The sequence below is a fragment of the Trachypithecus francoisi genome, unplaced genomic scaffold (genome assembly GCF_009764315.1).
Source record: "Trachypithecus francoisi isolate TF-2019V2 unplaced genomic scaffold, Tfra_2.0 Lachesis_group3, whole genome shotgun sequence".
In the NCBI taxonomy this organism is placed as follows: Eukaryota; Metazoa; Chordata; class Mammalia; order Primates; family Cercopithecidae; genus Trachypithecus; species Trachypithecus francoisi.
Window position 1 is genome coordinate 148513502 of NW_022681468.1, and position 22880 is coordinate 148536381.

Genomic DNA, 22880 nt, shown 5'->3' on the forward strand with positions numbered 1-22880 from the left:
AGGCAGGAGTAAAATCTATTCAAGTTTATAATCTTTTTTTTTTTTTTAACTTTTTATCTGGAAATAATTTTAAACTTGAAGAAAAGTTACAAGAACAATACAAGATAACTTTTACTCTGATATCCAGATTCACCAATTGTCACATATTTCACTGTTTATTTCCTATAAAAAGGACATTCTCAGATCGAACTCAAGAAAATTACATTTTGAAACAGTACCATTATGTAATATTTCATATTTTATATGGTTCATGCTTCATTTTCACGTATTACCCAGTAATGTCCTTTATAGCAGGTGTTTTCCTAGTCCAGGATCATGTGTTAGGTTTTGTTGTATGTCTCTTTAGCCCCCCTTGATCTGGAACAATCCTCTGCTTTTCTTTGTCCTCCATGACATTGATAATTTTGAAGACTACAGCACAGGTAAGTTGTAGACAGCTTTGTGTTCTTGGCCCAGGAAACAACCAAAGAAAGTTTTTAAAAAGTACTTACTGAAAAATTTGGGGGCTGGGCGCGGTGGTTCACGCCTGTAATCCCAGGACTTTGGGAGGCTAAGGCGGGTGGATCACCTGAGGTCAGGAGTTCAAGACCAGCCTGGCCAAGACGGTGAAACCCCACCTCTACTAAAAATACAAAAATTACCCGGGTGTTGTGGCGCCCGCCTGTAATGCCAGCTACTTGGGAGACTGAAGCAGTAGAATCGCTTGAACCCAGGAGGTGGAGATTGCAGTGAGTAGAGAGATCACGCCACTGCGCTCTAGCTTGGGCAACAAGAGCGAAACTCCATCTCAAAAAAAAAAAGAAAATTCTTGGGGAGAGTAACGTTCATTGAAAAGGTTCAGTATTAGGGCTGGGCACTGTGGCTCACGCCTGTAATCCCACCCAGCACTTTGGGAGGCCGAGGCCGGCAGATCACCTGAGATCAGGAGTTCAAGACCAGCCTGGCCAACATGGTGAAACTGCGTCTCTACTAAGTGTACAAAAAACTAGCCAGGTATGATTGCAGGTGCCTGTAATCCCAGCTACTTGGGAGACTGAGGCAGGAAAATTGCTTGAACCTGGGAAGTGGAGGTGGCAGCGAGCCAAGACCATGCCGTTGCATTCCAGCTTGGGCGACTGAGCAAGACTCTGTCTCAAAAAAAAGTTCAATATAGGAAAAAAATGTGGTTTTTAGAAAAATAACACATACTTTGACTTACAGACTTAGATTTAAATCACAGTTCTGCTACTTAGGAGTAGTGTGGCTTTGGGTAAGTTACTTTATCTTCCTGACTCAATTTCCTCAGCTCTAAAAGGGTATACATAAAACATGGGCATGAAGAAATGAGATAATGTATGTAAACAGAGCAGCACGTGATGTGTATGCAATGAATGGTAGCTGACAATATTTGCTTTGGTATAACCTCACCTGAGTCATGTGAGGATGACTGCTCATGTCATGTTTGAGGGTTAAATACTTCTGTAGTCCTAGTCCACAGAAAATGGAAATGGAGAAAAAGCCAGAGTCAGAACAAGGAATCAATTGGTTGCCAACATTCTTTGCTTGCATGTAAATAGCACCTAAGAATTCCTTGCATTTTGTAAGTGCCTAAAAATCTTAACAAGGATATGGAGACCCCTCTAAGTGTTTGTCCTCCTATTCAAGTTCTGCAGTATTTGATACTTTCATTTGCTGTTCACTTTCCAAACTTAATAACTAGGTACGAAATGCTAATGTTCAAGGAATCATTTACTAAGGGACAGATTAGTATTTGTCCATCAGTTGGCTTATTGATGTAACCTGTGTGCTGAATTCACTGGAATGTGGCATAGTCAAATCTGGCTCCTTCCACTACTGAGTTGTTGCAAGAAACCCTTGGCAGCTATTAAAGTGCTATTCTTTGCAGTTATTTGGTATAATTTGCCACAGAAGTAAATTCCAGGAGGTAATATTCTTGCTAGGTTACACCCTGTTACCTCCTGACTTAAGGAGTTCATGCTAAGGGCAATGATCTCTATCTAACTCAAGGTGATTCTCTTGGCAGCCGGGAAGATTTCCAGAGGATTCCAGAACTTGCCATCAACCCACTGGGGGACCGGATCATCAATGCCTTCTTTCCAGAGGGGTGAGTCAGTACAGTTGTTGGACTTCCTTCCTGAGGCTATCACAACCTAAATTATTTGCTAATCTGGAATAGTGATATTGATTGTGCCATCTCAGACTGTGATACCCCTTGATTATATTGGGCATTTCTAATTTTGTCATTTCTAGAATATCTCTTCTATTCTACCCTCCTGTGTGTTTTAAACTTCAAATCGATATATGAGCCTATCTTCAAAATTCTGTCTTTATGCTTATCATTGATGTAAAACTAGACTTTTAAAAAGTGTTTATTTGGAAGTAATTTCAAATTTACAAGAAAGTTGCAAAAGTTAAAAGTAATTCAAAGAATACTTGTGTATCTATTGCCCTGATGCATCTATTGTTATATTGTTAACATTTTGCCTCATTTGTGTGCTCTCTCTCTTAGTAGTAACCCATTAAAATATAATGCAAACCACACACGTAATTTTACATTTTCTAGTAACCACATTTAAAAGTAAAAATAAGTTGGCCTGGCGTGGTGGCTCACGCCTGTAATCCCAGCACTTTGGGAGGCCAAGGCGGGCGGATCACGAGGTCAGGAGATCGAGACCATCCGGGCTAACATGGTGAAATCCCGTCTCTACTAAAAATACAAAAAATTAGCCAGGTGTAGTGGTGGGCGCCTGTAGTCCCAGCTACTCAGGAGACTGAGGCAGGAGAATGGCGTGAACCTGGGAGGCGGAGCTTGCAGTGAGCTGAGATCGTGTCACTGCCCTCTAGCCTGGGTGATGGAGCAAGACTACGTCTCAAAAAAAAAAAAAAAAAGGTAAAAATAAGTTAACTTTGCTAATATATATTGTATTTGATATATTAAAAATACTATTTCAGGCCAAGCATGGTGGCTCACGCCTGTAATGCCAGCACTTTGGGAGGCCGAGGCAGGCGGATCATGAGGTCAGGAGATTGAGACCATCCTGACTAACACGGTGAAACCCCGTCTTAACTAAAAACACAAAAAATTAGCCGGGCATGGTGGCGGGTGCTTGTAGTCCCAGCTACTCAGGAGGCTAAGGCAGGAGAATGGCATGAACCTAGGAGGCGGAGCTTGCAGTGAGCCGAGATCGCGCTGCTGCACTCCAGCCTGGGCGACAGAGTGAGACTCTGTCTCAAAAAAAAAAAAAAAAAAAAGTATATATATATATACACACACACACACACACACAAACACACATATAATTTCAATATATAATCAATATTAAAAATGACTGAGATACTTTACTTTTTTTGTTTTGTTTTGTTTTGTTTTGAGACAGAGTCTTGCACGGTGCCCACGTTGGAGTGCAGTGGTGCCATCTTGGCTCACTGCAACCTCCACCTCCCAGGTTCAAGCGATTCTCCAGCCTCAGCCTCCAAGGTAGCTGGGATTACAGCCACATGCCACCATACCCGGCTAATTTTTGTATTTTTAGTAGAGACGGGGTTTCACCATGTTGGCCAGGCTGGTCTTGAGCTCCTGACCTCAGGTGATCTGCCTGCCTCAGCCTCCCAAAGTGCTGGGATTACTGGTGTGCACCACCACGCCCAGCCTACATTTTTTCATAATAAGTCTTTGAAATCCAGTGTGTAGTTTACACTTAAACACATATCAGGTCAGACTGACCATGTTTCCAGTGCACATAACCAGATGTGAAAAGTGACTGCAATATTGAACAGCACAGCTTGTGTACCTGTGCTTGCTCTACATATCCTCTCTTGCAGACACTTTTTCCCTCTCTCTTTCCCCTCTCTTCCTACCTACACACACACTATGTTACATACACATATATACATGTAGGTATATACACATATATATACTTACGTAATTTTTTTGTGTATGCGTGTTCACATAATTGTATTTCTGAACTATTTCAGGGTAAGTTGCATAGTTATGACCCTTTACCTCTGAATGCACCAGTGTGTGTTTGCTAAGAATAGGGACATTCTTGGCCGGGCGCGGTGGCTCAAGCCTGTAATCCCAGCACTTTGGGAGGCCGAGACGGGCGGATCACGAGGTCAGGAGATCGAGACCATCCTGGCTAACACGGTGAAACCCCGTCTCTACTAAAAATACAAAAACTAGCCGGGCGAGATGGCGGGCGCCTGTAGTCCCAGCTACTCGGGAGGCTGAGGCAGGAGAATGGTGTAAACCCGGGAGGCGGAGCTTGCAGTGAGCTAAGATCCGGCCACTGCACTCCAGTCTGGGCAACAGAGCGAGACTCCGCCTCAAAAAAAAAAAAAGAATAGGGACATTCTTTTACATATCCATAGTATAGTTATCTACTTCAGTAAACTTACATTGATACAATCCTCTTATCTAATCTCTTACTCTGTTGTATTAACATATTATCTAGTTTATTCTAATTTATATTCATATTCCAATTTTGTCATCCAATAATCTGTTTTCTAGCACTTCCCCACCTCCGGTACAGGATCTAATCTGGGTCAGTTGTCATGTCCCTTTAGCCTCCTTTAATCTGGAACATTTCCCCAGCCTTTATTTTACTTTTGTGATACTGAATAAACATATAGTTCTCATAACACACACACTTTGTAAAGTAGATTGTTCTTAATGTGGGGTTTTCTAGTGTGAAACTAGTCTTTTGATATGCGTCACTACCTAATACGCTGCTTTCAGAGTAGTGAGTAAATATTTACTGATTTGATTAGGTACCTTTTCATCAATAAAGCTTACATATAAGCTTGTTTTAAGTAATTTCCTAAACAATCTATTCCTAGTTCATATGGATAGTCTATGACCCACAGGACTTCAAAATATTATATGGGTGCCAGTTTTTAATGAGACTGTCAATGAGGACACTGTCAGATAAAATGCCTGGAGGAAATTTTAGAACTCTAAATTGAGAGCAAAGGAATTTGCTAGTTGAGAGGATTGGGCCTTCAGTAAATGTGAGTGAAAGTCAGAAGGCGAATGAGGTCGGGCAGTTAGTTCATGTAAAGATGGGAATCAAATCACGTTGACTAGGAGGAATCTTTTTTTTTTTTTTTTTTTTTTTTTGAGGCGGAGTCTCGCTCTGTCGCCCGGACTGGAGTGCAGTGGCCAGATCTCAGCTCACTGCAAGCTCCGCCTCCCGGGTTTACGCCATTCTCCTGCCTCAGCCTCCCGAGTAGCTGGGACTACAGGCGCCCGCCACCTCGCCCGGCTAGTTTTTGTATTTTTAGTAGAGACGGGGTTTCACCGTGTTAGCCAGGATGGTCTCGATCTCCTGACCTCGTGATCCGCCCGTCTCGGCCTCCCAAAGTGCTGGGATTACAGGCTTGAGCCACCGCGCCCGGCAGACTACGAGGAATCTTATGCCCTCCTTCATTTTTCCCTTTCTCTCTCCTTGAACTGCCCTGTTCGTTTCAGGTATGGTTTTTATGCTGAATTCTTCCTTTTTTCTACTTCCTCTTTTACCCCTGCAAAGCACTGAACCCTTTCCAGAGATAACTTTCACAGCTATGCTTTGTATCCAAACCTTTTGCAATGAAAAGTAAACCCAGGAGAGTCACCTTGCCAACTTTTTTTCAGAATTCTTTAGTCACCATTGATTACTTGAATAAGCAGCTTGTGGGAAGCTGTTTTGTAAAGTTAAACTACATTTGCTATGACTACAGTATCACCTGTCATTCTGTCCACGAATCTACTGCTAAGGAAATGGGACAGGCTGCATATGAGGAAGTGGAGGGCTCTACTGGGCTGCACTGCTTAGCTCTTAGCAAGCTGTGACTGCTTCTTGCTCTAATCACATAGATATATTTGGCTTCTGGGTTTTTCTTTCTTCCCTAGGCATATGCACATGGGGGCTTTTTTTTTTTTTTAAAAAAAAGAGTGAGATTTGAAAGTGGACTATGTTTATTTTATTTATTTATTTATTTATTTATTTTTTGAGACGGAGTCCTGCTCTGTCGCCCAGGCTGGAGTGCAGTGGCCGGATCTCAGCTCACTGCAAGCTCCGCCTCCTGGGTTTACGCCATTCTCCTGCCTCAGCCTCCCGAGTAGCTGGGACTACAGGCGCCCGCCACCTCGCCCGGCTAGTTTTTTGTATTTTTTAGTAGAGACGGGGTTTCACCGTGTTAGCCAGGATGGTCTCGATCTCCTGACCTCGTGATCCGCCCGTCTCGGCCTCCCAAAGTGCTGGGATTACAGGCTTGAGCCACCGCGCCCGGCCTACGACTATGTTTATTTAATTCCCTTTTACCCAGAAACTTTATGCTAGCAATAATCATTAATGTGTTTTTTCTAGCGTATGATTTAAATTTTACTCCATGTTACTTGATTCCTCAGATCTGACATTTTTTACCAGATCCTGGTCCATCAGCAGTGTAGATACATTGAAGAACCAAAAGATCATTCTTTTTTTTGCTTTGTTTTGTTTTGTTTGTTTTTTTGAGACGGAGTCTCCCTCTATCGCCCAGGCTGGCGTGCAGTGGCGTGATCTTGGCTCACCGCAACCTCTGCCTCCTGGGTTCAAGCAATTCTTCTGCCTCAGCCTTTCCAAGTAGCTGGGACTACAGGCGCACGCCACCACGCCCGGCTAAGTAGAGACAAGGTTTCACCATGCTGACCAGGCCGGTCTCGAACTCTTGACCTCAGGTGATCCGCCAGCCTCGGCCTCCCAAAGTGCTGGGATTACAGGCATGAGCCACCGCGCCCAGCCAAGGTCATTCTTTTGAGTGCAGATGGCTCACATAGCCTTTGAACTCTGCCTTTAGAAGGCCTATAAACTGAGTGTCTATAGAGCACAGAAGAGACGCTACATACCTCAGCTATTTGGTGAGTTACAGAGTGGGTTTTTTTTTTTAGGTAACCACAGGAACCAGGTCATGTGCCTTAGATAAATAAATGATATTATGGCACACGGGGCATTCTTTTTTAATATTAAAAAACATTCTTCATTCAAATTTTGAGAATTATTTCTTACAGGGTAATTGATTAGCCTGTGGCACAATAAAAAGATTTTCTCTAAGCTTAAGTACCAAGAAGGCTTTATATACAAGAGGTCTAGGTCTTTCAAATCTTTTTTTTTTTTTTTTTTTTGAGATGGAGTCTCACCCTGTCGCCCAGGCTGGAGTGCAGTGGCGTGATCTGGGCTCACTGCAAGCTCCGCCTCCTGGGTTCACGCCATTCTCCTGCCTCAGCCTCCCGAGTAGCTGGGACTACAGGCGCCTGCCACCACGCCCAGCTAATTTTTTTTATTTTTAGTAGAGGCGGGGTTTCACTGTGTTAGTCAGGATGGTCTCCTGACCTTGTGATCCACCCGTCTCGGCCTCCCAAAGTGCTGGAATTACAGGCGTGAGCCACCGCGCGCGGCAAAATCATTCTTTTTTGAGATAGAGTCTCCCTCTGTCACCCAGGCTAGAGTGCAGTGGTGCGATCTCGGCTCATTGCAACCTCTATCTCTGGGGTTCAAGCAATTCTTGTGCCTCAGGCTCTTGAGTAGCTGGGATTATAGACCCCAGCTAATTTTTGTATTTTTAGTAGAGACGGGGTTTCACCATATTGGCCAGGCTGGTCTTGAACTCCTGACCTGAGGTGATGCACCCTCCGTGGCCTCTCAGAGTGCTAGGATTATAGACGTGAGCCACTGTGCTTGGCCTAAAAGATTATTTAGAGAAAAATTATCCAATTATGAGGGACAATTAAAATCACGATGTGTCCACAGAATTATGCATATGTTTTAAATGTTTCAAAGTATTTATATTGATTGGAGAAATGCTTAAAAGTTAAAAGAAGGCAGGATACTAAATTACATAATACAGTTATCTAAAAAGCATAGAAAAGTTACTAGAAGAAAATGCATTCATATATATATGGGGGAGTCTTGCACCATCACCCAGGCTGGAGTACAGTGGCACAGTCTTGGCTGACGCAACCTCTGCCTCCTGTGTTCAAGTGATTCTCCCACCTCATCCTCCCAAATAACTGGGAGTATAAGCGTGAGCCACGGCGCCTGGCTGACTGATTCCTTCCTTCCTTCCTTCCTTCCTTCCTTCCTTCCTTCCTTCCTTCCTTCCTTCCTTCCTTCCGTCCCTCCTTCTTCCCTCCCTCCTTCCCTCCCTCTCTCCTTCCCTCCCTTCCTTTTCTTTTCCTTTTCCTTCTCCTTCCTTTTTCTTTCCCTTTCCTTTCCTTTTCTTTCTTTTTTTTTTTGACATAGTCTTGCTCTGTCACCCAGGCTGGAGTGCAGTGGTGCAATCTTGGCTCACTGCAGCCTCCGCCTCCCAGTTTCAAGTGATTCTTCTGCCTCAGCCTCCCGAGTAGCTGGGATTACAGGCACCCACTACCACACCCAGCTAATTTTTTTGTATTTTTAGTAGAGACAGGGTTTTACCATGTTGGCCAGGCTGGTCTCAACTCCTGGCCTCAAGTGATCTGCCTGCCTCAGCCTCCCAAAGTGTTAGGATTACAGACGTGAACCACTGTGCCCAGCTAGAAAATATATTTATATTAACTATGGTTGTAATTGGTAGAACTTGGATCAGTGTTTTTCTGTCTACTTCTCTTTTTTCCACATTTTCAAAGATATGTTTGCTTTTATAATTAAATAAACTTGGCCAGGCATGGTGGCTCACGCGTGTAATCCTCGTACTTTGGGAGGCCGTAATCACGGGGAGATCACGAGATCAGGAGATCGAGACTATCCTGGCTAACATGGTGAAACCCCATCTCTACTAAAAATACAAAAAATTAGGCCTGGCGCACACCTGTAATCCCAGCACTTTGAGAGGCCGAGGTGGGCGGATCACCTGAGGTCGGGCGTTCGAGACTAGCCTGACCAACATGGAGAAACCATGTCTCTACTAAAAATACAAAATTAGCCAAGCGTGGTGACGCATGTCTGTAATCCCAGCTACTCGCAAGGCTGAGGTAGGAGAATTGCTTGAACCAGGGACGCGGAGGTTGCAGTGAGCTGAGATCGTGCCATTGCATTCCAACCTGGGCAACAAGAGCGAAACTCCTTCTCAAAAAAAAAAAAAATTGGCCAGGTGTGTTGGCATGCGCCTGTAGTCCCAGCTACTCGGGAGGCTAAGGCAGGAGAATTGCTTGAATCCAGGAGGCAGAGGTGAGCTGAGATAGTGCCACTGCAGTCCAACCTGGGCGACAGAGGGAGACTTTGTCTCAAAATAAATAAATAAATATATAAATAAGAAAAAAATTAAAAATTAAATAAACTTTATTTTAAAAGCAGCCTTTCCATAATGTGCCTTAATTTTAAAATATCCCTTGGTATACATTACTGCAGGGGAGATGTGGGAGGTGGCTGAGGAGTCACTGGGTTGAAATGACTTAACAGAGTTCAAAGCAAAGAGTTCAAGTTTTGGCTCTCTTGTATGGTGCTGGCACTACTCTACATTCGTTTTTTGGAAAAGAGATGCAAGTAAATTCAAGAGATAACTCTAACCCTGGTAAGTCCTGTTACCTAAGTATGGTTAAATCATTTATCAAGTGGGAGTAGTAGTGGGAGTAATAGCACCTGCCTTACAAGGTTGGGGTGAGGCTTAAATGATATGGTACTGTGAGCCCCGAAGTACCGTGCACATGGAAAGAAACCTCATTAAATGAACTTTCAGGCTACCATAGCTAAAGCTTTTGCCAGTATATTTAATTTGTAAGAAATAATCACTGTGATTGACATGGTGTTTTGTTTGTTATGTCTCACAATCAGAGAGGACCAGGTAAACTTCCGTGGATTCATGCGAACTTTGGCTCATTTCCGCCCCATTGAGGATAATGAAAAGAGCAAAGATGTGAATGGACCCGAACCTCTCAACAGCCGAAGCAACAAACTGCACTGTAAGGAGCTAAAGTCTTCTGGCTTAAAATACTTGCTTTTCATTTCTTAAAAGTCATGTACATACTCACTCATTATTTGAACAAGCATTTACAAGAGCATACTGGTTAAGACCTCAGACTCTGGAGCTAAACTGGCCAAGATTAAATACTAGTCTACCCTTTTTTGGCTGTGTGACTTTGGGCAAGGTACTTAACCTCTTTGGGCTTCACTTTTCTCATCTGTAAAATAGGATTCTAAGGGGTTCCGCATTGGATTGTTGTGAGTATTAAACGAGTTAATAAATGTCAAGTGCTTCAAATAGTGCCTGGCATATACTAGGTACTTAATAAGTGTTACCTAGTATCATTGTAATTCGTTGAGCACCTACTCAATGAGTAGGTGTGCCAGGCACTGTGTTAAGTGCTGGCATGGCAATAGTGAACAAGACCCAGGCCCCACCTTTAAGGAATAATGGCAATCCTCAGCTCATCTTAGAATTTGATAGACACTGGATGTGACTTAAGTAGTGGGGGACAGCTGGATATAGTGCAAGATTTAATTTTTATACCCATGTCTCATGCCCCTTTTCCTTTAATACTTGTTTGCTTTCCCTTCTGCCCTTATTGGTTCATGTATAATATTGCCCAATTCCTTACAACACTTCTCCAGGAAATTGAAATTAAAGTTCTCTTTTTATTCAATACAAGTTGAAATTGCAGTTGTATTAAAACTAACTGAAGGCTGAGCGCAGTGACTCATGCCTGCAGTCCCAGCACTTTGGGAGGCCAAGGTAGGTGGATCACTTGAGCCCAGGAGGTTGAGACCAGCCTGGGCAACATGGTGAAACACTGTCTCTAATAAAAATACAAAAATTAGCCAGGTGTGGTGGCATGCATCTGTGGTCCCAGGTACTTGGGAGGCTGAGGTGGGAGAATTGCTTGAGCCTGAGAGGTCGAGACTGCAGTGAACCATGATGGCACCACTGCACTTCAAGCCAGGTGACAGAAACTCTGTCTCAACAAAGAAACGAAAACAAAACAAAATCTTCCAAATAGCAGTAGTGGATTTGGGCGTTACTTGGTGTCTTAGGATGCCTTTAGCTGACTCAGCTGGCTTAAACAATAAGGAAATATATTAGCTCACTTTACAAGTCAGGTCAGGCCAGCAGGAGGGTTGATTCTCTTTCAAGCACTAGGGATTTTTCTCTTTACTCTGCCATCCTCATAGTCTGTTTTATCCTAAGGTATTATGGTCACATGACAGCTCTCAGTTGTTAACAGGGCTTTTTTTTTTTTTCTTGTTCACATCTGGCAGTAGAGGAAGAGAGATATATATAGAGAGAGAGATCGAGACTGAAATTGAGCAACACTCCTCCCAAGCATGGAATGTAAGTCCTTCCCCTCACTTTGATAAGTCAGTTTAGATCAGGAGAGTGCCGAGTGCCGAGGAGATTAGGCTACTGAGATTCCCCTCCTGATGCTGTGGTTGGGGTTCTGCTAAGGAAGAAGGTTGGAATGCCCCAGAAATGGCAAACTTCAGGATGAGATAGAATAATAACAAAGTGCCATGCAGGTTATGCTTGGTTTTATTTTGTTTTTGCTTAATTTTTTTTTTTTTTTTTTTTGAGACAGAGTCTGGCTCTGTCGCCCAGGCTGGAGTGCGGTGGCCCGATCTCAGCTCACTGCAAGCTCCGCCTCCCAGGTTCACGCCATTCTCCTGCCTCCGCCTCCCAAGTAGCTGGGACTACAGGCGCCCGCCTCGTCGCCCGGCTAGTTTTTTGTATTCTTTAGTAGAGACGGGGTTTCACCGTATTAGCCATGATGGTCTCGATCTCCTGACCTTGTGATCCACCCGTCTCGGCCTCCCAAAGTGCTGGGATTACAGGCTTGAGCCACCGCGCCCGGCCGTGTTTTTGCTTAATTTTTTGAGATAGGGTCTCACTGTGTCACCCAGGCTGAGTGCAGTGGCGTGATCATGGTTCACTATGGCCTTGACTTTCCTGGCTCAAGTGATCCTTTTGCCTCAGCCTCTCAAGTTGCTGGGACCACAGGCGTGTGCCCTACACCCAGCTAATTTTTTATTTTCTGATTTTTTCTAGGAATAGGGTCTCAATGTGTTGTCCAGACTGGTCTCAAAATCTTGGACACGAGCAATCATCCCACCTTGGCCTCCTGAAGTGCTGGGATTACAGGCATGAGCCTCCATACCCAGCCTGTTTTTTTCATTACATACTTTAGTCTTGGCTGTAGGATTAACTTGTATAGGAAACTAAAAATTAATTAGAATTCTGTTGCAGTCTAGGTGTAGGGATCACATTCATGTAATTAGACTGGTAAAACCAAAGCTATTCTAAGGCCAAAGAAAAGACTAGAAGAGTCCAAGAAGTCCTCAGTTTCTATCTAAATGTGTTACTTCTCTTTGAAGTTCCCACAGCGCTATATAAGCTGTAGGATGGTGCCTCTTATAGACTGAGAGCAATTGAATGTCATATATCTAGCAACACATTTGCTACTGAGACACACTTACCTTAGAGAAAGGGGATGTGGGCTGGGTGCGGTGGCTCACTCCTATAATCCCAGCACTCTGGGAGGCTGAGGCAGGCGGATCACCTGAGGTCAGGAGTTCGAGACAAGCCTGGCCAACATAGTGAAACCCCATTTCTACAAAAATACAAAACAAAATTAGCCAGGCATAATGACGGGTGCCTGTAATCCCAGCTACTCAGGAGGCTGAAGCAGGAGAATTGCTTGAACCCAGGAGGCGGAGGCTGTAGTGAGCCGAGATCGTGCCATTGCACTCCTGCCTGGGTGATAGAGCAAGACTCTGTCTCAAAAAAAAAAAAAAAAAAAAGAAAGGGTATGTGTTACTTAGAAATGTGAGTTTACAGGCCAGGCGTGATGGCTCATGCCTGTAATCCCAGCACTTTGGGAGGCCAAGGCGGGTGGATCACTTGAGATCAGGAATTCAAGACCAGTCTGGGCAACATGGTGAAACCCCGTCTCTACTAAAAATGCAAAAAATTAGCCGGGCGTAGTGGCGGGCGCCTGTAATCCCAGTTACTCGGAGGCTGAGACAGGAGAATGGTTTGATCCTGGGGAGCGGAGGTTGCAGTGAGCCGAGATTGCACCACCACTGTCCAGCCTGGGCAACAGAGCAAGACTCCATCTCAAAAAAAAAAAAAAAAAAGAAATGTGGGTTTACAGAGGAGTGGAACCAAATTTTATTATGGGTTATCCTTTGCATAGAATACTGTCTTCAGGGACTCTGAGAACACACTTTGTCCTGTTTCTTTTTTATGCCACAGTGAGAGAATTTTAATCACAATCAGCAAGGCTCAACTGTGCCCGTGTAGGCACAGGCCCAAGTACATATAGTGCCACTCTGCTCTTCTGTTTGTCTCCTAGAAGTGGTACCTTATTGCTTTCCTCTTTGAACTGGTGAGGTTATAATAATGCTTTGTGTAGGCCAGGTGCAGTGGCTCATGCCTGTAATCCCAGCACTTTGGGAGGCTGAGGTGGGTGGATCACCTGAGGTCAGGAGTTCGAGACCAGCCTGACCAACATGGTGAAACCATGTCTCTTCTAAAAATACAAAATTAACCAGGCATGGTGGCGCATGCCTGTAATCCCAGCTACTCGGGAGGCTGAGGCAGGAGAATTGCTTGAACCTGGGAGGCAGATGTTACAGTGAGCCAAGATCACGCTATTGCACTCCAGACTGGGCAATAAGAGCGAAACTCCATCTCAATAATAATAATAATAATAATAATAATAATAATAATGCTTTGTGTAAAAGATACAGCCCTATGTACAGGTGGATAGTGTTAAAAAAAAAAAAAAGTGAAGAGTGTAATTCATCTTAGAATGCCCAGGGCATGGTAAGTAAGAGAGAATTCTAGAGGTTTACAGGTTTTCCTTCCCACATTCTAATTGTCTTCTTAAATGGTTTAAGTTTTTATAAAACATAATGATGTGGAAAGTAAAGAGTCTACATTAGAATATTTTTTTTGGGTGTTGAGGAGTATAGGTGGAGTAGAGCTTGGGAGAGTAGCCAGGAAGAAATAGCAGCATTATTCATAGAATCCAAAAGGTAGAAGCAATCCTAGTATCCATCGACAGATCAATGGATAAATAAAATGTTGGGTACACATACAATGGAATATTAGTCTGTATTAAAATAGAAAATTCTGAGGCCAGGCTCGGTGGCTCACGCCTGTAATCCCAACACTTTGGGAGGCCGAGGCGGTTGGATCATGCGATCAGGAGTTCAAGACCAGCCTGGCCAATATGGTGAAATCCCATCTCTACTAAAAATACAAAAATGAGCCTGGCGCGGTGGTGGATGTCTGTAATCTTAGCTACTTGGGAGGCTGAGGCAGGAGAATTGCTTGAACCCAGGAGGCAGAGGTTGCACTGAGCTGAGATCATACCACTGCACTCTAACCTGGGTGACAGAGCAAGACTCCATCTCAAAAAAAAAGGAAATTCTGGCACATGGTACAACATGGATGAATCTTGAAGACATTTTGCTGAGTGAAATAATGTGGATATAAAGGACAAATATTGTATGAGTCCTCTTATGTGAGGTTTCCAGAGTGGTCAAATTTGTAGAGACACAAAGTAGAACAGTGGTTGCCCAGGGCTGGGGGATGGTGGTGGTGATGGTAATGGAGTTATTGTTAAAAGGGTACATTTTCTGCTGGTGAAGATGCAGAAGTTATGGGGAGATGGATGGTGGTGATGCTTGCACAACAGTGTGAAAGTACTTAATGCCACAGAACTGTACCTGTAGAAAAGGTTTAAGTGATAAGTTTTTTTTTTTTTTTTTTTTTTTTTTTTGAGACGGAGTCTCGCTCTGCCGCCCAGGCTGGAGTGCTGTGGCCAGATCTCAGCTCACTGCAAGCTCCGCCTCCCGGGTTCACGCCATTCTCCTGTCTCAGCCTCCCGAGTAGCTGGGATTATAGGCGCCCGCCACCTCGCCCGGCTAATTTTTTTGTATTTTTTAGTAGAGACGGTGTTTCACCGTGTTAGCCAGGATGGTCTCGATCTCCTGACCTCGTGATCCGCCCGTCTCGGCCTCGCAAAGTGCTGGGATTACAGGCTTGAGCCACCGCGCCCGGCCTTAAGTGATAAGTTTTATGTATATTTTACCACAATTAAAAAAAAAAAAGAAGCAGCCGGGAATGGTGGCTCATGCCTGTAATCCCAACACTTTGGGAGGACAAGATGGGCGGATTGCCTGAGGTCAGGAGTTTGAGACCAGCCTGGCTAACATGGTGAAACCCTGTCTCTACTAAAAACACAAAAATTAGCCGGGCATGGTGGCACATATGTGTATGTAGTCCCAGCTACTCAGGAGGTTAAGACAGGGAAATCACTTGAACCCAGAAGGCAGAGGTTTCAGTGAGCTGAGATCATGCCACTGCACTCCAGCCTGGGCGACAGAGCAAGACTCTATCTCCCAAAAAGAAAAAAAAAAAGAAGCAATAGCATTGATTGAAGTAAAGGTAAAGGTTTGTAGCCTGGGCAACAGAATGAGACCCAGTATCTACCAAAAAAAAAATTGAGCCGGGCATGGTGGCACACACCTGTATTCCTAGCTACTCAGTAGGCTGAGGCAGGAGGATCACTTGAGCCCAGAAATTTGGGGCTGCAGTGAGCCATGATTGCACCAATGCACTCCAGCCTGGGCGACAGAGTTGAGACCCTATCTCTTAAAAAAAATAAAATAAAAAAATAAAAAGGAAGGTAAAGGTTTGACTGAGATCATTCTTTTGGTTTTTCATTAAGCAAATGTTTGAGTACCTACTACATGCCAGGTACTATTTTAGGCCCAGGATACAGTGATGAATAAATCAGGTAAGGCCCTTGCTTTCTTAGAACTTACGATCTAATAAGAGAGACAGACTATAGAGAAGACGGGTGAATAAACAAGATTTATTATGGCAAGGTCTGTGAAGGAAGTGAATACATGAGATGAGAAAGGCATGGGGAGACGTCACTACTTTAGAAAGAGTGGTCGGTGAAAACCTCTCTGAGGAGTTGAAATTTGAGCTAAAGGTCCCGGCACAGTGGCTCACCGCTATAATCCTAGCACTTTGGGAGACTGAGGCAGGAGGATTGCTTGAGCCCAGGTGTTCAAGACCAGCTGTCTGGGTGTGGTGGCTCACACCTGTAATCCCAGGACTTTGGGAGACTGAGGCGTGTGGATCACAAGGTCAAGAGATCGAGACGATCCTGGCCAACATGGTGAAACCCCATCTCCACTAAAAATGCAAAAATTAGCCGGGTGTGGTGGCGCGTGCCTGTAATCCCAGCTCCTCAGGAGGCTGGGGCAGGAGAATTGCTTGAACCTGGGAGGCGGAGGTTGCAGTGAACCAAGATCATGCCACTGCACTCCAGACTGGGCAAAAGAGCAAGACTCCATCTCAAAAAAAACTGATTTATCTAGACAAAGACCTTGTACCTTTCACCAGCCTGGGCAATGTAGTGAGACCCTAGCTCTGCAAAAATTTTTAAAAATTAGCCAGGCGTGGTGTCTGTGGTTCCCACTACTCTGGAAGCTCAGGTGAGAGGCTCCTTTGAGCCTGGGAGGTTGAGGCTGTAGTGAGTCATGATTGTGCTGCTGCACCCAGCCTGGGAGACAGAGCAGGACCCTGTCTGAAAAAAATAAATAAATAAAATTAACTACATTAAACAGAACAGAAAAAATATATATATCAGAAGTCTCTCCTAGCTACTTCCTTTCTCTGGAATTCTGATACATACCTTACAAGGAGTAAATTAGATTTAAAAATTACTTTTATGTCATCTTTCAGTGGACTCGCCCTTTTATTTTGGAGGGGAATGATACTTAAACCTGTAGATATTGATCCATGTTCTTATGCCTTTGTGCCTAATAATAGCTCTGCCCGGAATGGCCACCCCTTGGCACATTTCTGTTTATCTTTCAAGGCCTTGTTCAAATGTTACCTCTCCTTGATGTTTCCCCAGCTCCACCAGAAAGCCACGTCTGCCATACACTTTGTTCCCCCAACATTTTGGATATGTTGTAGTGCTTAGGATGTAGGTAGGATGTATTCCAGAGAGTCGTGTATGTTGTTCTCCTCTACTAGATAGTGAGTTCCTAAGGACAGAGTCTAAATCCGTGTATCTTAATAGCTCTAGAGCAGTGGATTTGGGACTTTTAGGGTTTGCAGCACTCTGTTTAAGACCCACAATCTTAGTGGCATTCTTGAAGTGATTCAAAACCTAAAAACCACACTAAATTCAGTTGTGGGACAAGACATTCACGTCCTCAGGCTGGCGATTTGTCATGACACCTATAAAATCACCCAGAGATAACACCCTATTCTGTTGGCAGCCCTTCAGCAACATGGCAGAAATCTAATGACTTTGCTTTTCTGATTTCTAGCTCATGGACCCAAGCAAAGTTCTCATATATCCTAGCTTCTAGAAGGCTTAAAGAGAAAGAAACATGATAAGGCCAGGAGACCATCTGAGCCATCATATTTATTTGAAACTCAATTTCTTTACCTGCAGGACTCCCCAGTGGTAGAGAATGACTTGAAATTTGAGACTGTTTTGCGCAGGAGGCTCTTTTCCCAAAGCAGCACTTTGTGTGGGCAGCTCTCATGGTGCCTGTATGGTACCTATCGTTGGTTCTCCCTGAGTGGTACCTGGTAGAATTGATGTTTGTGTGAGGTGACCTAACTTACAGAACCATGTAAGGGGTGTTTTGGGGGGCTGTTTAACATTGTAGGTTAAGAAAAAGGACGTTTGGCTTTCTTTTTATGAAGTTTTCTGATTTGTTGGAAGAGGGAGCATACTTCATTTAACCTAAGAACTCATCAATTTGCAATTCTTCAGTGTTACAACTTTTTAAAAGCCCTATAAGTAATGGCAGTTGTTCTTGGAAAATTGATTAATTGGCTGTCAGTTTTCTGTCTAGTGTCTTATATATTTAGTGCCTTGAGAAGGGGCATCACACTACAGAATTTTGACTAACTTTATGTTTTTCCCTTACAGTTGCTTTTCGACTGTATGATTTGGATAAAGATGAAAAGATCTCCCGTGATGAGCTGTTACAGGTATGTCGGGGAGCTCCTGGAGAACTTGTGCTTGGACTCTGCCTGCTTATTATTGTGGGCAGGAACTGTTCTTTCCTTTAGTAAGCGTTTATTTAATACCTGCTATGTGCAGAGTCTTGTCCTGGTTATAAGGCAAAGGAGATGACCTGGGAAAACTTGAAATGGCTCATTGTGTTTTCAGAGACAGATGTCTCCACTATCTAAAAGCTAACTAGGCTGGGCATGGTGGCTCACGCCTGTAATCCCAACACTTTGGGATGCCAAGGCGGGCGGATCACCTGAGGTCAGGAATTCAAGAGCAGCCTGGCCAACATGGTAAAAACCTGTCTCTACTAGAAATACAAAAAGTGAAGGGGTGGCCTGCCCCTCCACACCTGTGGGCGTTTCTCGTTAGGTGGGACTTGAGAAAAGAAATGAGACACAGAGACAAAGTATAGAGAAAGAAAAAGTGGGCCCAGGGGACCGCCGCTCAGCATACAGAGGACCCACTCATTATCTTTACCATCTTAGAAAAAGGGAAGTGGCAGGATAATAGGATCATCGTAGGGAGAAGGTGAGCAATAAGACATGAATAAAGATCTCTGTGACGTGAATAAGTTTAAGGAAAAGTGCTGTGCCTTGATATGCATATGCAAACATCTCCATAAACCTTTTTAGTGCATAAAGAGCAGCATTGTGCTAGCAAGTCCCACCTTTCGTCCTAAGGCAGGTTTCTCCTTTCTCAGTAAACAGAACATAAATCGGGTTTTACACCTAGATGCTCCATTGCCCAGGGACCGGCAGGAGACAGATGCTTTTCTCTATCTCAGCTGCCAAGAGGCCTTCTTTCCTCTTATACTAATCCTCCTCAGCACAGACCCTTCACGGGTGTCAGGCTGGGGGACGATCAGGTCTTTCCCATTCCACGAGGCCATATTTCAGACTATCACATGGGGAGAAACCTTGGACAATACCTAGCTTTCCTAGGCAGAGGTCCCTGCGACCTTTGGCAGTGTACGTGTCCCTGGTTACTTGAGATTAAGAGAATGGTGATGACTTTTCACAAGCATACTGGCTTCAGGCACTTGTTTAACAAAGCACACCCTGCACAGCCCAAAATCTGTTAAACTTTGAGTCACCACAGCACGTGTCTCTTGCAAGGACAAGGTTGGGGGTAGGGTCACAGATTAACAGCATCTCAAATACAGAACAAAATGGAGTCTCTTATGTCTACTTCTTTCTATATAGACACGGTAACAGTCTGATCTTTCTTTTCCCCACAAAAAGTAGCTGTCCATGATGGTGGGTGCCTGTAGTCCCAGCTACTCGGGAGGCTGAGGCAGTAGAATCGCTTGAACCCAGGAGGTGGAGGTTGCTGTGAGCCGAGATTGCGCCACTGCACTCCAGCCTGAGCGACAAGAGCGAAACTCCATCTCAAAAAAAAAAAAAAGTAAATAAATAAAAGCTAACTAAATGGCTTTTAGGTATTGACTGAGAGTTAAAATATACAACATGGTTTACATCAGGTAATTCATATATTGCCAAATCAGATTATTGGCAGCCGGGTAATTCTGATGATACGTAGTTAAATGCAGTTATGTAGTCTGTCCTTAGGGTTGACTAAGAGTCAGCGAGCTGCTGCTGTGCTGGTGTACCCTGAGCCAACTGCCCACTGTTCTTTGTTGCTCCAAGAGATGATTCCCTGTTTTCCTACTAGCAGTGACTGGCATTTCATCCTAGGATGAAATTACTCAGGGCAGATTCAGGAGCAACCCAACGTATTCTCACATTTCTTTTTTTTTTTTTTTTGAGACGGAGTCTGGCTCTGTCGCCCAGGCTGGAGTGCGATGGCCGGATCTCAGCTCACTGCAAGCTCCGCCTCCCAGGTTCACGCCATTCTCCTGCCTCCGCCTCCCAAGTAGCTGGGACTACAGGCGCCCGCCTCGTCGCCCGGCTAGTTTTTTGTATTCTTTAGTAGAGACGGGGTTTCACCATATTAGCCAGGATGGTCTCGATCTCCTGACCTTGTGATCCGCCCGTCTCAGCGTATTCTCACATTTCTATGAGCAAAAAAACAAAACAGTCTGCAGGTCAGTGTTAGTGTCCCTTGCTTTTGAGTTGGGAATTTCTTCAGCGAGAAGAGTTTATTTTCTTGAAAGCTGCTACATATGGTTTTCTGAGTTCTGAAGAAAAAAGACAGTGGCAGTCACTCTGTAGTTGCATGTGTTTATTCTCTGACCCAGATCTGACCTCAGGTGATCCATCCGCCTCGGCCTCTCAAAGTGCTGGGATTACAGGTGTGAGCCACCACGCCTGGCCCATGTTTTCTTAATATGATTCCTGTGAAAGTACTGGTTGAACTTTTGGAGGTTATTATCTTGATTGTGAGGATGGTGCCATGGGCGGGTACATATGTTAAACATTATCCAATTGTACATATTACTTTATTTACTTTTTTTTTTTTGTATTTTTAGTAGAGACAGGGTTTCATCATATTGGCCAGGCTGGTCTCGAACTCCTGACCTCAAGTAATCCACCCACCTCAGCCTCCCAAAATGCTGGGAGTACAAACATGAGCCATCATGCCTGGCCCCAACTGTCCATTTTAAATATGTACATTTTATTGTATATTATTTATACTTCAATAAAGATACTCTACTCCCCAACTCATTTTATGAGGCTAGCATAACTTTTGCCTGACAATCTTTTTTTTTTTTTTTTTTTTTTTGAGACAGAGTCTCACTTTGTCGCCCGGGCTGGAGTGCAATGTCACCATCTCAGTTGACTGCAACCTCCGCCACCCAGGTTCAAGCGATTCTCGTGCCTCAGCCTCCTGAGTAACTGGGATTACAGACATGCTCCACCATGCCTGGCTAATTTTTGTGTTTTTAGTAGAGATGGGGTTTCGCCATGTTGGCCAGGCTGGTCTTGAACTCTTGGGCTCAAGTAGTCTGCCCACCTCAGCCTCCCAAAGTGCTGGGATTACAGGCGTACCTGGCCACACCTGACAATCTTATAAAAGACAGTATAAGAAATGAAAATTAGGGGCCGGGCATGGTGGCTCATGCCTGTAATCCAAGCACTTTGGGAGGCGGAGGCAAGTGGATCACAAGGTCAGGAGATGGAGACCATCCTGGCTAACATGGTGAAACCCCATCTCCCCCGTCTCTACTAAAAATACAAAAAATTAGCCGGGCATTGTGGCGGGCGCCTGTAGTCCCAGTTACTTGGGAGGCTGAGGCAGGAGAATGGCGTGAACCTGGGAGGCAGAGCTTGCAGTGAGCCGAGATTGTGCCACTGCACTCCAGCCTGGGTGACAGAGCAAGACTCTGTCTCAAAAAAAAAGAAAAGAAAATTATAGCCCAATCTCTTTTACTCAAATAGTTGTAAAAATCCCAAAGTATTAGCACACTGAATCCAGCAATATATAATATAATATATATATTATAGCCAAGGATATATTATAACCAAGGTGCAATTGTACTAGAAATTCAAAGTCGGTTTAACATTAGAAAATCAACCAATATATTTCACCCACACCAACACTTTAAAGAAGAAAAATTGAGTGGTCTTTTCCATAGAAAAATGTAATTGATAAAATTATCATCCATTTATTTTATTTTATTTACTTATTTATCTTTTTTTTTTTTTTTTTTGAGATGGTGTTTTGCTCTGTCACCCAGGCTGGAGAGCAGTGGCGCGATCTCAGCTCAGTGCAACATCCGCCTCCCAGGTTCAAGCAATTCTCCTGACTCAGCCTCCCATGCAGCTGGGATTATAGGCACGCACCACCATGCGCTGCTAATTTTGTATTTTTGGTAGAGATGGGGTTTCACCATGTTGGTCCAGGGTGGTCTTGATCTCCTGACTTCAGGTGATCCACCTGCCTTGGCCTCCCAAAGTGTGTGAGCCAGCTTGCCTGGCCTCACCATCCATTCATGTTTTAAAAAAAAGAAAAAAGTCTTAGAAAACCAGAAGTAGAGGGAACCTGTCTTAAATTGATAAAGCGTATATATAAAAACCTTCACCAAACATTAAAAATAATAGTAGGCTGCGTGCAGTGTTTCACCCCTGTAATTCCAGCTACTTGGGAGGCTGAAGTAGGAGAATCACTTGAACCTAGGAGGAGGAGGTTGCAGTGAGCCGAGATCATGCCACTGCTCTCCAGCCTTGGCAACAGAGCAAAACTCTGTCTTAATAATAATAATGGCCGGGCACGGTGGCTCAAGCCTGTAATCCCAGCACTTTGGGAGGCCGAGATGGGTGGATCACGAGGTCAGGAGATCAAGACCATCCTGGCTAACATGGTGAAACCCTGTCTCTACTAAAAAAAATACAAAAAACTAGCCGGGTGAGGTGGCAGATGCCTGTAGTCCTAGCTACTCAGGAGGCTGAGGCAGGAGAATGGCGTAAACCCGGGAGGCGGAGCTTGCAGTGAGCTGAGATCCAGCCACTGCGCTCCAGCCTGGGCGACACAGCGAGACTCCATCTCAAAAAATAATAATAATAATAATTCACTAATAAACTTCTTTTTTTTTATTTTTTTGAGACAGAGTCTTGTCCTGTCACCCAGGCTGGAGTGCAGTGGTGTGATCTCAGCTTACTGCAACCTCCACCTCCTGGGTTCAAGTGATTCTCTTGCCTCAGCCTCCCAAGTAGCTGGGACTATAGGCACCTACCACCACGCCTGACTAACTTTTGTGTTTTTTTTTTTTTTTTTTTTTTTTTTTCGAGACGGAGTCTCGCCCTGTTGCCCAGGCTGGAGTGCAGTGGCCGGATCTCAGCTCACTGCAAGCTCCGTCTCCCGGGTTTACGCCATTCTCCTGCCTCAGCCTCCCGAGTAGCTGGGACTACAGGCGCCTGCCACCACGCCCGGCTAGTTTTTTGTATTTTTTAGTAGAGACGGGCTTTCACTGTGTTAGCCAGGATGGTCTCGA

General features: G+C 44.3%; 1 protein-coding gene across 1 annotated transcript in view; it reads left to right on the forward strand.

Moving 5' to 3' along the window:
• Positions 1-22880, forward strand: part of CHP1 (calcineurin like EF-hand protein 1) — a 58405-nt gene that overhangs the window by 27702 nt on the left and 7823 nt on the right. Inside the window, exons 3-5 of the mRNA XM_033190463.1 lie at positions 2024-2104; positions 9768-9895; positions 17903-17964. Of these exons, the coding sequence (XP_033046354.1) occupies positions 2024-2104; positions 9768-9895; positions 17903-17964 (271 nt within the window). The remainder of the gene's footprint in view (positions 1-2023; positions 2105-9767; positions 9896-17902; positions 17965-22880) is intronic.